Genomic DNA, 14,840 nt, shown 5'->3' with positions numbered 1-14,840 from the left:
AGTTTTCTGCGTATAGGTCTTTTACCTCCTTAGTTAAGTTTATTCCTAGGTATCTTAATTTTTTTGGTGCGATGGTAAATGGGATTGCTTTTTTAGTCTCTCTTTCTGTAAGTTCATTATTGGTGTATAGAAAAGCCATAGATTTCTTGGCGTTAATTTTGTATCCCGCTACATTGCTGAATTCATTTATTAAGTCTATTAGTTTTTTGATGGAATCTTTTGGGTTTTTTATGTACAATATCATGTCATCTGCAAATAAGGACAGCTTCACTTCTTCTTTTCCAATTTGGATGCCTCTTATTTCTTCTTCTTGCCTAATTGCGATAGCTAATACTTCCAGTACTATGTCAAACAGGAGTGGTGAGAGTGGGCATCCCTGTCTTGTTCCTGTTCTTAGGGGAAATGGTTTTAGTTTTTGCCCATTGAGTATGATGTTTGCTGTGGGTTTATCATAAATAGCTTTTATTATGTTGAGGTACGAGCCTTCTATTCCCACCTTGTTGAGAGTTTTTATCAAGAAAGGGTGTTGGATTTTGTCAAATGCTTTTTCTGCATCTATTGATATGACTATGTGATTTTTATCTCTCAATTTGTTTATGTGATGTATCACGTTTATTGATTTGCGGATATTGTACCATCCTTGCATTCCTGGAATAAATCCTACTTGGTCATGGTGTATGATCTTTCTGATGTACTGCTGGAGCCGATTTGCTAGAATTTTGTTGAGGATTTTGGCATCAATGTTCATGAGGGATATTGGCCTGTAATTCTCTTTCATTGAGTTGTCTTTATCTGGTTTTGGTATTAGGGTGATGCTGGCTTCATAGAAGGAGCCTGGAAGTGTTCCTTCCTCTTGAATTTTTTGGAATAGTCTGAGGAGGATAGGTTTTAGTTCTTCCTTGAAAGTTTGATAAAACTCTCCTGTGAAGCCATCTGGCCCCGGGCTTTTGTTTGCCGGAAACTTTTTGATGACTGCTTCAATTTCTTCCATAGTTACTGGCATGTTGAGCTGTTTAGAATCTTCCTGATTAAGTTTTGGAAGGTTGTATTTTTCTAGGAATATGTCGATTTCCTCTAGGTTGTCCAGTTTGTTGGAATAGAGTTGTTCGTAGTATTTTGTAACAATCCTTTGTATCTCAGCGGGATCTGTTGTTATTTCACCTCTTTCATTTCTGATTTTGTTTATTTGGGTCCTCTCTCTTTGCTTCTTGGTGAGCCTGGCTAGAGGTCCATCAATCTTGTTTATCCTTTCAAAGAACCAGCTCTTGGTTTTGTTGATCTTTTGTATTGTTTCTTTGGACTCTATGTCGTTTATCTCCGCTCTGATCTTTATTATTTCTTTCCTTCTGCTTACACTGGGCTTATCTTGTTGCTCTCTCTCTAACTCTTTGAGTTGTTGGGTTAGGTAATTTATTACCATTGTTTCTTGTTTTTTGAAGTAGGCTTGTAGAGCTATGAACTTCCCTCTCAGGACTGCTTTCATTGTGTCCCATAGATTTTGGATTGTTGTGTTTTCATTGTCGTTTGTTGCCATGATGTTTTTTATTTCTTCCTTGATGTCTTTGGTAACCCAGTCATGGTTTAATAACATGCTGTTTAGTCTCCAAGTATTTGATTTCTTTGGGTTGTTTTTATTGTAGTTGATTTCCAGTTTTATGCCACTGTGATCTGAGAAGACGCTTGATATGATTTCTATCTTCTTGAATTTGTAGAGACTTTGCCTATGTCCTAACATATGGTCTATCTTTGAAAATGACCCATGTGCACTTGAGAAGAATGTATATTCTGTGGCTTTGGGGTGAAATGTTCTGAAGATGTCGATTAATTCCATCTGTTCTAGTGAGTCATTTAGGTTTGATGTTTCTTTGCTGATTTTTTGTTTAGAGGATTTGTCCAATGGTGATAGTGGGGTATTGAAGTCTCCTACTATGATTGTATTACTGTCAATCTCTCCTTTGATATCTTCCAGGAGTTTTTTAATGTATCTTGGTGCTCCTGTATTGGGTGCATATATGTTTACCAGAGTTATTTCTTCTTGTTGGATTTCTCCCTTTAGTATTATGAAGTGGCCTTCATTATCTCTTGTTATGTCCTTCACTTTGAGATCTAATTTGTCAGATATAAGTATTGCAACCCCAGCTTTTTTTTCATTTCCATTTGCCTGGAAAACCTTTTTCCATCCCTTTACTCTCAGTCTGTATGCATCCTTTTTTTTGAGGTGGGTTTCCTGTAGACAGCAGATATCTGGGTTTTGTTTTCTTATCCAGTCTGTTACCCTGTGTCTTTTGATTGGGGCATTCAATCCATTTACATTTAAAGTTATTATTGATAGGTACTTATTTGACGCCATTTTTATTCTATACCCCTGTGTACCTTCTTTGCTTCCTATTTCTTTCTTTCTTTCTTTTTTTTTTTACAGCAGACCCTTTAGCATTTCTTTCATTGCTGGTTTGGTGGTGATAAACTCCCTTAGTCCTTTTTTGTCTGTGAAGCTCCTGATTTCACCTTCAATTTTGATTGATAGCCTTGCTGGGTACAGTATTCTTGGATTTAGACCCTTCCTTTGCATGACTTGGTATATTTCATTCCATTCCCTTCTGGCCTGATGAGTTTCTGTTGAGAAATCAGTTGCTAGTCTGATGGGGGTTCCTTTGTATGTAACTGTCTGTCTCTCTCTGGCCGCTTGTAAGATTCTTACTTTGTCGTTGGTGTTTGCCAACTTAACTATAATGTGCCTTGGCGTCGGTCTTTTGGGGTTCATTTTGCTTGGAACTCTGTGAGCTTCTTGGATTTGTGTGGGTTTTTTCTTCCCTATATCAGGGAAGTTTTCTGTTATTATTTCTTCAAACAGGTTTTCTATTCCTTGCTCAGTTTCCTTTCCTTCTGGCACCCCTATTATCCTGATGTTGTTTTTTTTTGTATTGTCCCGAAGTTCCCTTACGCTCTCCTCAATCTTTCTAATTTTTGTTTCTAGAAGCTGTTGTAATTGGGTATTTTTTTCCATCTTGTCTTCTAGCTCACTTATGCGGTCCTCTGCTTCATCTAGTCTACTCTTGATGCTTTCTATTGAGTTCTTTACAGCAGCGATGTCATTTTTCATTTCTTCTTGGTTCTTCTTCATTTCTTCTTGGTTCTTACTCATATTGTCGAATTTGTCTTCCATCCTTTTCAGCCACCCTATGATCATTTCTCTGAATTCTTTCTCTGATAGGTTGTTTGCCTCTAAATCGTTTACTTCCTTTTCTGGTGATGCCTGTTTCTCTTTCCTGTGGGGGCTGTTTCTTTGTCTCCTCATGGTCTCTCTTCTCCGGATGTCTGGTTATATAGATTTCTCTCTCTGGCGTTGATTTAAAGGTATAAAATACAACACAACCAGGCACAACAGACAAGGCACTGAACAGAATTGTATTCACGATATTAATAACCTCCAATAAAGGTAACCACCAGAGAAAGACAAATTAGGGAATAGGAGTGGAAGAGGGAGAGTAAAAAGAAAGAACAACAACGAAAAACAAAACAAAACAAAACAAAAAAAACAAAACAACGAGTGTGAATCTGAACTTGGGAAAAGAGCAGAAAGAAAGAAAAGAAAAAGAAATAACAGAAAAGAAAAAAAAAAGAAAAAAAAAGTAAGAGAGACAAGAATGATACTAAGAGAGAAAAGGGGAACAAACTATATATATGGGGAGTAAACTCCACTAGAACAACCACTATTCCCAGCAAATTCCAGCAACACGAGCCTGGAGATTAATACAAACTGCAACAGCAGCTAATATCAAGTGAGGCAAGGGAAAACAAAAGTAAAAAACAAACAAAAACAAAGCAAACAAAAGAACCAACCAAACCAACAAAAAGAATAATCAAAACAATCTCATAAAAAAACATAAAAATTCACTCTAATCAACATTCAAGCAAACAACAACAAAAGGCCCGAGAGAAAAATAATTTTTTTAAGGTAGCGTAGAGAGAGGTTTGTATGGATTTGGAGCAGGGGGTTGGGAATTAGATATATAAGTAGGGTGAAGTTTTAGCAGGGAGTAAACTGAAAAAGTAGGGAAAATCTAAAGCCAGAAAGGGTTAAGATAAACTGGGGACCAAAATGGGAAAGGTTAGGAGGAGAGTGATGGCATAATGTTAGCTTTGAGAAAGGGTAAAGCGATTGTAAGGGAAAGATGCAAATCGAATGTAGGAAACTAATCCAAAAAAAAAAGAAAGAGAAAATCAAATGACATTAAAAAAAAAAAAAAGTAAAATAATAGTAATAATAGTGTTGATTGAAAATAAAAATGTAATAATTAAAAAGGTGAAAATCGAGTGAGGAAAAAGAAAAAAAATAGTTTCTTAAGTTAAAGATGCAAAAAATGAAAATAAAAAATATGAGAATAAAAAATTTTAAAAATTGAAAAAAGAATTGAAAATTAAAAAATAGGAAGACTAAAATGTGCAGTAGCGGCTGTCATTCACTTCCTCTATTATTCTGTTTGGTACGCCTTTTTCCCAGTCTGGGCGGTATTTCAGTTCAGCTTCATTCCAGGGCTCCTCAGTGTTGGAAGCCAGTCCTGTTTTTTAAGCCAGCAGTGTCTTAATTTCTCGTATTTATTTTTGATTACACCAGAGACAATTAGCGTTTCAGCCCCTGGGTGGCAGTGTTTCTGAATTGACTTCCGGGCCTCTCTAGCTCTTTTTTCTTTTTTTTTTTCCCCCTTCAATGGCACTCACTACCGGTTTGTAGAGGTGTGCGCCTCAGAGCTGCCTCTCTGATGGTCACAGGCAGCTCTGGCCCCAGGTTCCGAAAAAACACCTTCCCCCTGCAGTCTTTCAGGGTTTCCACCTGGGTTTTTCTATGTGTTGGGCTTAGCAATCAGAGTCGGAAAGAGCCCAGGTGTGCGGACCGTGGGTCTGTGCACCAGGCTAAGGAGCCTGCACTCCTTTGAAAATTATTAGTCTGACCCTCCTCGTCAGATTAAAATGAGTTGCTTTCAAGAGGTCACTTCTGTTAGCAGCTCAGAAGACCCCCCTCCTCATTCACGGATCAGGGCAGTTCCAACTGCCGCCGATTTTTCTAGGCACAGACCTCCCGGCTCCTGCCGGTCCTGCGGTCCTGCGGCTGCCGCACTTCCCTCACCCAGCGCTTCCCTCACCCACCGCGGGGATTAGAAACCGCCCCTCATTTCAGGAGAAATCTGACCTTTCCGTGGTGCAGTGAAGAGTTTCTTTGAATCCGACTGTTTGCGCTGATAGGGGACCGGTGGTCTGGTGCTCCCAGCAGCTCAGTGTTTGCAGTTGTCGCGGAAAGTCAGGTTTCCACTAAAATCCTCCTTTCCTTGCAAGATGGCGAGGAGCCCGGCGAGCCCGCAGCTCCAGGAGGGGACCCAGCCCCTGTGGGTGCTGCGCGGTCAGAGGAACACTGCCCAGCTCTCCCCCGCCTTCTCCTGGAGTTTAGCTGTCCCTTGGCTTGCCCACATACACTCCCTCTGCGAGCCTCTGCTGCTCCGACTCTCCGCCCCAGGAACAGACTCCAAACCCGACTCTATTCCGTCGCCATTTTCTCTCCCAAAATATGAATTTTTAAGCAAATGGAAGAGAATATGGTAAGAAAGAATTTTACTTTTTGAGAGCAATTTGTTTTTTCTAGATCTACCAAAATTATACAATCTTATGGCAAGAAGATGTATACCCCAGAAGTATCAAGATACTGTGCAAATGCTTTTCCAATTTTTCTCTCAATGGGAAATGCAATATTTGGAAATCAACCTATATAACCTTATGAGTTAGAAAGTTCAGTATAGAAAAAAATCCTGAATTTTCTCTGAACATTGAGAAGGGACAGTCATTATTGCTACTATGTATTAAGAGAGCACTTACTGTGTTCAGACATTACATGATTTTATTCTTGCAAACAGGACTGGCTACATGATATATGGGGACCAATACAAAATTAAAATGTGGGGTTTCTTGTTCAAACATCATTAAGAATTTTAAGAGGTGACAGCAGAGTATGAAACCAATCATGGAGTCCTTCTGGGTGAGGGGGACTGCATAAGTTGATGTCTGCATAAGTTGCACACCCATGAAGCTGATCATGTTTACCACATCCCTGTGAGAGATGTGTCTTCATTCCAATTTTACATATAAAAAATAAGTAAAAGCTCTGCGATAGTAACTAACCTGACCCAAATATTGCAGTATATGAACTATGGACCTAGTGTTTGCTAATTGTAAGCCTGGCTCATAGACCTCTACTTTTAATCACTGTAAAAGCATATAGTGGTTACCAGAGGGAAATGGTAGTGTGTGTGGGTGGGCCAAAGGGGTAAAATAATTAGTGACAGTGGATGATTTTACTTTGGGTGGTGGACACACAGTGTAATACACAGATGCTGTATCATAGAAATGTACATTTGAAACCTACATGATCTTATTAACCAACTAGAGGCCTGGTGCATGAAATTTGTGTACGGGTAGGGTCCCTAGGCCTGGCTGGTGATTAGGGACAATTGGGGCCTGCCACTGTGCCACCCCTTGTGGTCAGCACACGTCATAGCAAGCAATCAAACTCTGGAGGGGATAATTTGCATATTAGGCTTTTATATGGTAAATATAGATGTCACCCCAATAAATTTAATAAATTTTAAAAAAGAGCAACTAGCTTCCAAACCTAAAGACATATAATTTTAAACTAACTCTTTTCCATTTATACTGGGCAGATTAATTGACAGATCCAAGGAATACAATATTTAAAAACAAATTTATTTTCATGAGAACATTTCAAAGTAATTTTCTTTTTTTTTTTAAATTATTGATTTCAGAGAGGAAATGAGGGGGAGAGAGAGAGAGAGAGAGAGAGAGAGAGAGAGAGAGAGAGAGAGAGAGAAAGAGAGAAATGTTAATGATGAGAGAGAGTCACTGATTGGCTGCCTCCTGCATGCCCCCTACCACGCATCCAGCCTGCAACGCAGGCATGTACCCTTGACCAGAATTGAACCGGGGATCCTTCAATCTGCAGGCTGATGCTCTATCCACTGAGAAAACCAGTTAGGGCCAAAGTAATTTTCAGTATACTCATAATCAAAATGGACAAAGGTCCCGCTGAAATACAAAGGATTGTTAAAAAATACTATGAACAACTCTGTTCCAACAAACTGGACAACCTGGAGGAAATGGACATATTCCTAGAAAAATATAACCTTCCAAAACTCAATCAGGAAGAATCCAAACAGCTCAATAGGCCAGTAACTATGGAAGAAATTGAAGCAATCATCAAAAAGCTTCCGGCAAACAAAAGCCCGGGGCCAGACGGCTTCACAGGGGAGTTTTACCAAACATTCAAGGAAGAACTAAAACCTGTCCTCCTCAGACTATTCCAGAAAATTCAAGAGGAAGGAACACTTCCAAGCTCCTTCTATGAAGCCAGCATCACTCTAATAACAAAACCAGATAAAGACAACACAATGAAAGAGAATTATAAGCCAATATCCCTCATGAACATAGATGCCAAAATCCTCAACAAAATTCTAGCAAATTGGCTCCAGCAGTACATCAGAAAGATGATACACCATGACCAAGTAGGATTTATCCCAGGAATGCAAGGATGGTACAATATCCGCAAATCAATAAATGTGATACATCACATAAACAAATTGAGAGATAAAAATCACATAGTCATATCAATTGATGCAGAAAAAGCATTTCACAAAATCCAACACCCTTTCTTGATAAAAACTCTCAACAAGGTGGGAATAGAAGGATCATACCTCAACATAATAAAAGCTATACATGATAAACCCACAGCAAACATCATACTCAATGGGCAAAATCTAAAACCACTTCCCCTAAGAACAGGAATAAGACAGGGATGCTCACTCTCACCACTCCTGTTTGACATAGTACTGGAAGTATTAGCCATTGCAATTAGACAAGAAGAAGAAATAAAAGGCTTCCAAATTGGAAAAGAAGAAGTAATGCTGTCCTTATTTGCAGATGACATGATATTGTACATAAAAAACCCAAAAGACTCCATCAAAAAACTAATAGACTGAATAAATGAATTCGGCAATGTAGCAGGATACAAAATTAACACCAAGAAATCTATGGCCTTTCTATACACCAATAGTGAACTTACAGAAAGAGAGACTAAAAAAGCAATCCCATTTACCATTGCACCAAAAAAATTAAGATATCTAGGAATAAACTTAACTAAGGAGGTAAAAGACCTATACGTGGAAAACTACAGGACACTGAAAAAAGAGATAGAGGAAGATGTAAACAGATGGAAGAGCATACCATGTTCATGGACTGGTAGAATCAATATCATTAAAATTTCCATACTACCCAAAGCAATCTATAGATTCAATGCACTCCCCATTAAAATACCAATGGCATATTTCACAGACCTAGAAAGAACTCTCCAAAAATTCATCTGGAATAAAAAAAAGACCCTGAATAGCCACAACAATCCTGAGGAAGAAGAATAAAGTAGGAGGGATCTCAATACCAGATTTCAAGCTGTATTAGAAAGCCACTGTTCTCAAAACAACATGGTACTGGCACAAGAACAGACATATAGATCAATGGAATAGAATAGAGAACCCAGATAACGACCCAAACCACTATGCTCAATTAATATTTGACAAAGGCATGAGCATACAATGGAGTCAAGACAGTCTCTTCAATAAATGGTGTTGGGAAAATTGGACAGATACATGCAAAAAAATGAAACTAGATCACCAACTTATACCATACACAAAAATAAACTCAAAATGGATAAAGGACTTAAACATAAGATGGGAAACCATAAAAATACTAGAGGAATCCACAGGCAGCAAAATCTCAGACATATGCTGATAGAACTTCTTCACTGATACTGCCCCTAGGGCCATGGAAGCTAAAGAGAAAATAAACCAATGGGACTACATCAAAATAAAAAGCTTTTTTACAGCAAAAGAAACTATCAACAAAACAACATGAAAGCCCACTCTATGGGATAACATATTTGCAAATGTTATCACTGATAAAGGTTTAATCTACAACATCTACAGGAACCTTATACAACTTAATAAAAGGAAGATAAATGATCCAATAAAAAAATGGGCAATGGACCTAAATAGAATCTTTTCGAAAAGAAGACAGCTTCCGGCAAACAAAAGTCACTAATTATCTGAGAGATGCAAATCAAAACGACAATGTGGTACCATCTTACTCCTGTCAGAATGGCTATCATCAACAAATGACAAGTGTTGGCGCGGATGTGGAGAAAAAGGAACACTCGTGAACTGCTGATGGTAATGCAGACTGGTGCAGCTACTGTGGAGAACAGTATGGAGTTTCCTCAAAAAACTGAAAATGGAACTCCCATTTGACCCAGTAATCCCACTCCTGGGAATATATCCTAAGAAACTAGAAACACCAATCAGAAAGGATATATGCACCCCTATGTTCACAGCAGCACAATTTACAATAGCTAAGATCTGGAAACAGCCTAGGTGCCTGTCAGTAGATGACTGGATCAGAAAACTATGGTACATCTACACAATGGAATACTATGCTGCCATAAAAAAGAAGGAATTCTTACCATTTGCAGCAACCTGGGTGGAATTGGAGAACATTATGCTAAGTGAAATAAGCCAGTCAATGAAAGAAAAATACCACATGATCTCACTCATTTATGGATAATAAATAACATTGTAAGCCGATGAACAAAAGATAGATACAGAGACAGTAAAGCATCAAACAGACTGTCAAATTACAGTGGAAACCGTAGGGAGAGGTCGGGGAGATAAGAGATCAACTCTGGGATTTGTATGCATGCATATATGCATGACCAGTGAACGCAAAACACTGGGGGGTGAGGGGATGTATGGGAGTGGGTTGGAGAGGGGGCAATGGTAAAATATGTACACATATAATCCTATCTAATAATAGAGCAATATGCAAATTAGGCATCACTCCACGACAAAATGGCGGCCCCCATACCCACAAGATGGCGGCGCCCAGTCCCCTCAGCCCCGCTGCTGGAGTGTCTGGCCTGTCCCACCAGCAAACAGCACTGAGAGCAGGGCATGGTTGCTTCCTTAGTGCTTCGACAGCCGGAAGCCGCCAGGCTCTGCGCACGCGGAGCAGGCAGAGGAGCAGGGCCTGGAGTCTTCCTGTTGGTCGCTGAGGCGATGAGGAAGACTCCAGTGCCAGCAGAGCAGGGCATGGCGGCTTCCTGATCTCGGCAGCCAGGAAGCCACCAGGCCCTGCAAAGCCGGGCATGGCGGCTTCCTTAGTGGGGCAGTGGCAGGGAAGTCCCCAGACATGGCAGACAGAGCCCAGACAGCAGGGCTTGGGGGCTTCCTTAGTGGGCAATGGCAGTGAGAACACCCCCAGGCCCCACAGACAGAGCCTGGACAACAGGGCATGGGGGCCTCCTTAGTGTGTCCATGTATGGGAAGCCCCAAGGCCCGGCAGACAGAGCACACTGCAGGGCATTGGGGCTTCCTTCACATGGCACATGTTGGCAGCAGGTAGAGAGTGACAGCAGGGCATGGGGGCTTCATCTCCATGGCTGCAGGGAAACCTCCAGGCCCCGCAGAGAGCAGAGAACCATGGGGAGTGGGCCTAAGCTAAGCCATCAGTAGGATATCCTCTGAGAGCTCCTGGATTGTAGAGGGTGCAGGTTGGGCTGAGGGACCCCCATGCACGAATTTCATACACCGGGCCTCTAGTAACTTAATAAAAAAAATGGAGATTGGTGACTGGATAAGAATTTAGTTAGGTAGACTTAAAGTTTGTTGAGTGAAGCCCAAACTATATTATATTCTAATTTTGATCTTGCACTATTCAATGTTTTAGTGAAGGCAGTAAGTAATTCTTATCAGATGTTTAGTTGTCTTAGTTTTAATATATTTGGATGACAGTCTTATAATTCCAAAGATATAAAGGAATTATAGACTTAACAACTTAGAAAAAGAGTTTGAAATTTTTCTCTGCTTATAGAAGTAATGTTTTGTGGAAAATATTTTATTGTACAATGTTGGAAAATATAAAGAATTCAGAAATATGTAGGGCACAATAGAAATTATCTGTGCTTTCTCTGTCAAAAATAACCTGTAATTTTATATCTTGCATTGTTTAATCAGTACTATTAATGTAAAAATTTCCATTGGCATTTAAAAATATTTGAAACATACAATGTTGTATCCTTTATCACATGCATGTAGTATAATTTATTTAAACCAGGGATGGGTAACCATTTTTCTGCCAAGAGCCATTTGGATATTTATAACATCATTTTCAGGCCATACAAAATTATCAACTTAAAAATTAGCCTGTTATATTTGGTCAAACAATTAACTCACCCCTAATACCTTGGCAGGGTCAGACCAAATGATTTTGCGGGCCTTATGTACCCTGTGGGCCAGACATTCACGTACCCTGAAAACCATCACTTACTGACATTATGCTATTTCCAGCATTTTACTCTTATAAATGACCCTATGAATAGGAATAAATGTTATATGCAGCCTTTAGCATCAAAAGAAATGTAAAGATTAAGATGCTAGCTAAGGAGTGAAGTCATATTAAGGCAGGCTTCCACTAGGTGTTTTGATCTCTGACAATGGGAAAATTTGATTCAACATATTTTTAATGATTCTAATATACAATCGTTTAGGGTTAATAAAAGCATGGGGAAATTTAATACGTGACCAGCTGTTTTTTATTCTTATACTAGAGGCCCAATGCAAGAAATTCATGCAAGGGCCTTGGCCCCCGCTGCCACGGCAGCTGCCTTGGCCCCTGCCTGCTGCTGTCTGCTGCCTCGGCCCCCACCACCGTGGCAGCTGCCTCCTCTGCCTCGGCCCCTGCCCAACATGGCGGCCGCCTTGGCCCTTGCAGCTCCAGCTTCCTCCCAAAGGGCGTCCGGAAGGATGTCTAGAAGGACTTGTGGTCTAATTAGCATAATACACTTTTATCATTATAGATGGAGTAGGTATTGAAAGTAGTTACTGATTTGTTATACATAACAAATTATACCTTATATTTACAGGGTCGGTGCAGTTGTTTTCTCATTTCTTTATCCCAAAGAAAATGAAGTGCTATTTTCAATTATAGTATGGTAATGAATATAGTATAGAAAAATTACAGATCCATATCCTGCTATTTTATTAAAAATGATTATTTTTCTTTTGTATAAGGTTTGCTATATTCTTAATTATAATTTTGTAGTATATCATGTTACTATTTCCTTTACTCTCCATGAGCACATCTATCCAATTTCATAATAGGCATCAATAAGAAAATATAAAATTATAGAAATTAATTTCTTAGCCAAATATTCAGTAGCACATATGTTCCATAACATTATATATAACTGTGAAAAATAGCTTTCTGTTTTCAGAATCTGCATTCTGGTGAATGCACATATAAAACTAGAAATTCTGAACAATATTCTCTTCAGCCCATTATTGTATGCAAAAATGTTTACAAATGGTTAAAAAATGAAATCCTCTTGGAATCCTTAAAAACTACATTTTCTTTTTTATTAAAGATAAACAATTTGATCATGTAATGGTAATTTTGTGTCGAGTGCAATATTTTGAGCACTTAAAAAAAACTCTTGTTACTTTATGCATGTATTTGGCATAACTTGTCAATGGACTGTATAATTATTGTTTGAATTGAAGTAATTGATTCTGAATAATTAATCTATGGACATCTTAGAGATGATAAAACTTGTGCTCTACACATGTAGACACTCAGTATCTCATAATATCCTCTTAAAAAAAAACTATTTAGGCTCCCAAAATGCAAGTTCTTGAGGCCTTGACATATGTACAGATGTGGCGCTTGCACAAAGTGTAACACTTTTAAAATGTGTTTGTTAAAAGCAATTTTTACACAAGACATCATGACAAAAGATTTATTTTCAGTTGCCTATTTATAAGCTGAAATAGGAAGATCCTGAGGCTTCTTTGATTTCCTCTCATTGAAGGAATCAGTTATTGGATAGGAGACAGGGAGGTCACCACAAACCCTTTTCCTATCTCTTGACAAGTTCAGGAAATCAATAAAACTAATTTTGGCCTCAACCAAATCCTATAATTACCTATAAGTGGATCCAATATAGGTGTGTTTTGGTCTCCTTGAAAACAGATCTTCCGAATAATTTGTATTACTAGGAAGGTAATGATTAATATCCCAAGAGGGAACTTTTCAGTCCTCATAGCCAGAGGACTCAGAGAATTGGTGGTTCAGGAAGAAAGGTACTTCACTATTATGACTTGTCTGTCTTACAGTGCCCATGAACTGAAGTAGTGGCCTGTCATGACTTGAGTCACAAGCCATATTATTGCAAAAAATAATGATCTGTGCATAATTTTTTTAACAGGTCTGAACAGAAAGTCAGTGTGTTTTTATTTTTAAAATATATTTTTTATTGATTTCAGAGATGAAGGGAGGGAGAGAGAGCGAGATAGAAACATCGATGATTAGAGAGAATCATTGATTGGATGCCTCCTTGCATGCCCTACATGGGGGATCAAGCCAGCAACCTGGGCATGTGCCCTGATCGGGAATCAAACCGTGACTTCCTGGTTCATAGGTTGATGCTCAACCACTGAGCCATGCCAGCTGGGCAGTCTGTGTGTTTTTAAACTAAGAAGACTAATACTAACTTTGGAAACTGATATTTTTAAATATTTTAATATATTTACTAATTTAAAACAAACAAAAATAGTGTGCTTTTTAACATTTTAATAACATTAAATTCAAATGTATTTCTGGACTAATAGGCACTTTATGTTAACCTTTTATTGTAATTTTAAAGGACATTTCATTTATTTGCATAAAAAGTTATTTATTATGATGTTCATATAATTTTGTTTAAAAAATATATATACCATAAATAACTATTATATGCAATATTCAAAGGTGCATTCAACAAACTATTAAGTAAACATCTACAATGTGCCAGGCAATGGGATTAGTGCTGGGATATTTTAGCAAAATTTAATTAATGTTGTAAACACTTTAAACAGTATGTCTAATTAAATGTCAGAATAACACCAAGCTTTTCTCCTTTGCCCCCTTATTTCCCATAGCTTTACTAATGAATGGAGGAGGCACTAAGTATACTTCTAGTTTTGAGATTACCTTCATTTGCAATTTCAGTCAACATAAGTTAGATAAAACAATTTGATTTGGGTTCACGTTGGTGCTATTTTTATCTGAAGGGCAATTTACCAATAAGCAGGGACAATTTCATTATTTTCCTTCACCACTCAAAGCAGTCTTTACTGAAGTCTTTCAAGCAATGTGTGACCTCTATTTCAATACTTCTCGCAGATTTCACAGACTGTCACCACCACTCAGCCATCACTAACACAAACAACTGTAATGGAAACTGTAACTATGGTGACCACGAGAGAACAAATCCTGGTAAAGCATGCCCAAGAGGAACTCCCACCGCCACCTCCCCAAAAGAAGAGGCAGATTCTTGTGGATTCCGAAATTAGGAAAAGGTGAGATAATTTTACTCCTGGTTTTATCTTCAAGCAAATAGTAACTGTTTAGCAGGAAAACTCATGTTCATCTGTACTGATGGCAGTGTTTTTACTTAAACAATATTTCTAGAAGCCTCAGGTGCCTGTAATGTCAGTTAAGCTAGTGAAAAGAATTATGAAGTGAATTTTGAAATTTTTCCAAGCAATCACTATCCCAACAAAAACTGAATGTTTAATGGAAATACTGTCTTCTGGATTGAAAGAAGAAACTATGTGTGATGAACTACCATCGATGCATTTTAACCCTGAAAATTTCTATTTTTTTTTCTTTTAAAAAGCCTGCTGGTTCAGTGCCTG

General features: G+C 38.5%; 1 protein-coding gene across 2 annotated transcripts in view; it reads left to right on the top strand.

Annotated features, from left to right (window-relative positions):
* The window catches only part of DMD (dystrophin), a 1,914,059-nt gene that overhangs the window by 284,546 nt on the left and 1,614,673 nt on the right, over positions 1 to 14,840 (top strand). For both annotated transcript variants that reach the window (XM_054720874.1, XM_028129748.2), the window contains exon 12: positions 14,326 to 14,501. In XM_054720874.1, coding sequence (XP_054576849.1) covers positions 14,326 to 14,501 — 176 coding nt within the window. The remainder of the gene's footprint in view (positions 1 to 14,325; positions 14,502 to 14,840) is intronic.

This window comes from Eptesicus fuscus, chromosome 1 (assembly GCF_027574615.1).
Source record: "Eptesicus fuscus isolate TK198812 chromosome 1, DD_ASM_mEF_20220401, whole genome shotgun sequence".
In the NCBI taxonomy this organism is placed as follows: Eukaryota; Metazoa; Chordata; class Mammalia; order Chiroptera; family Vespertilionidae; genus Eptesicus; species Eptesicus fuscus.
Note: the sequence above shows the minus strand (reverse complement) of the source record. Positions and strands in the feature narration are given on the sequence as shown.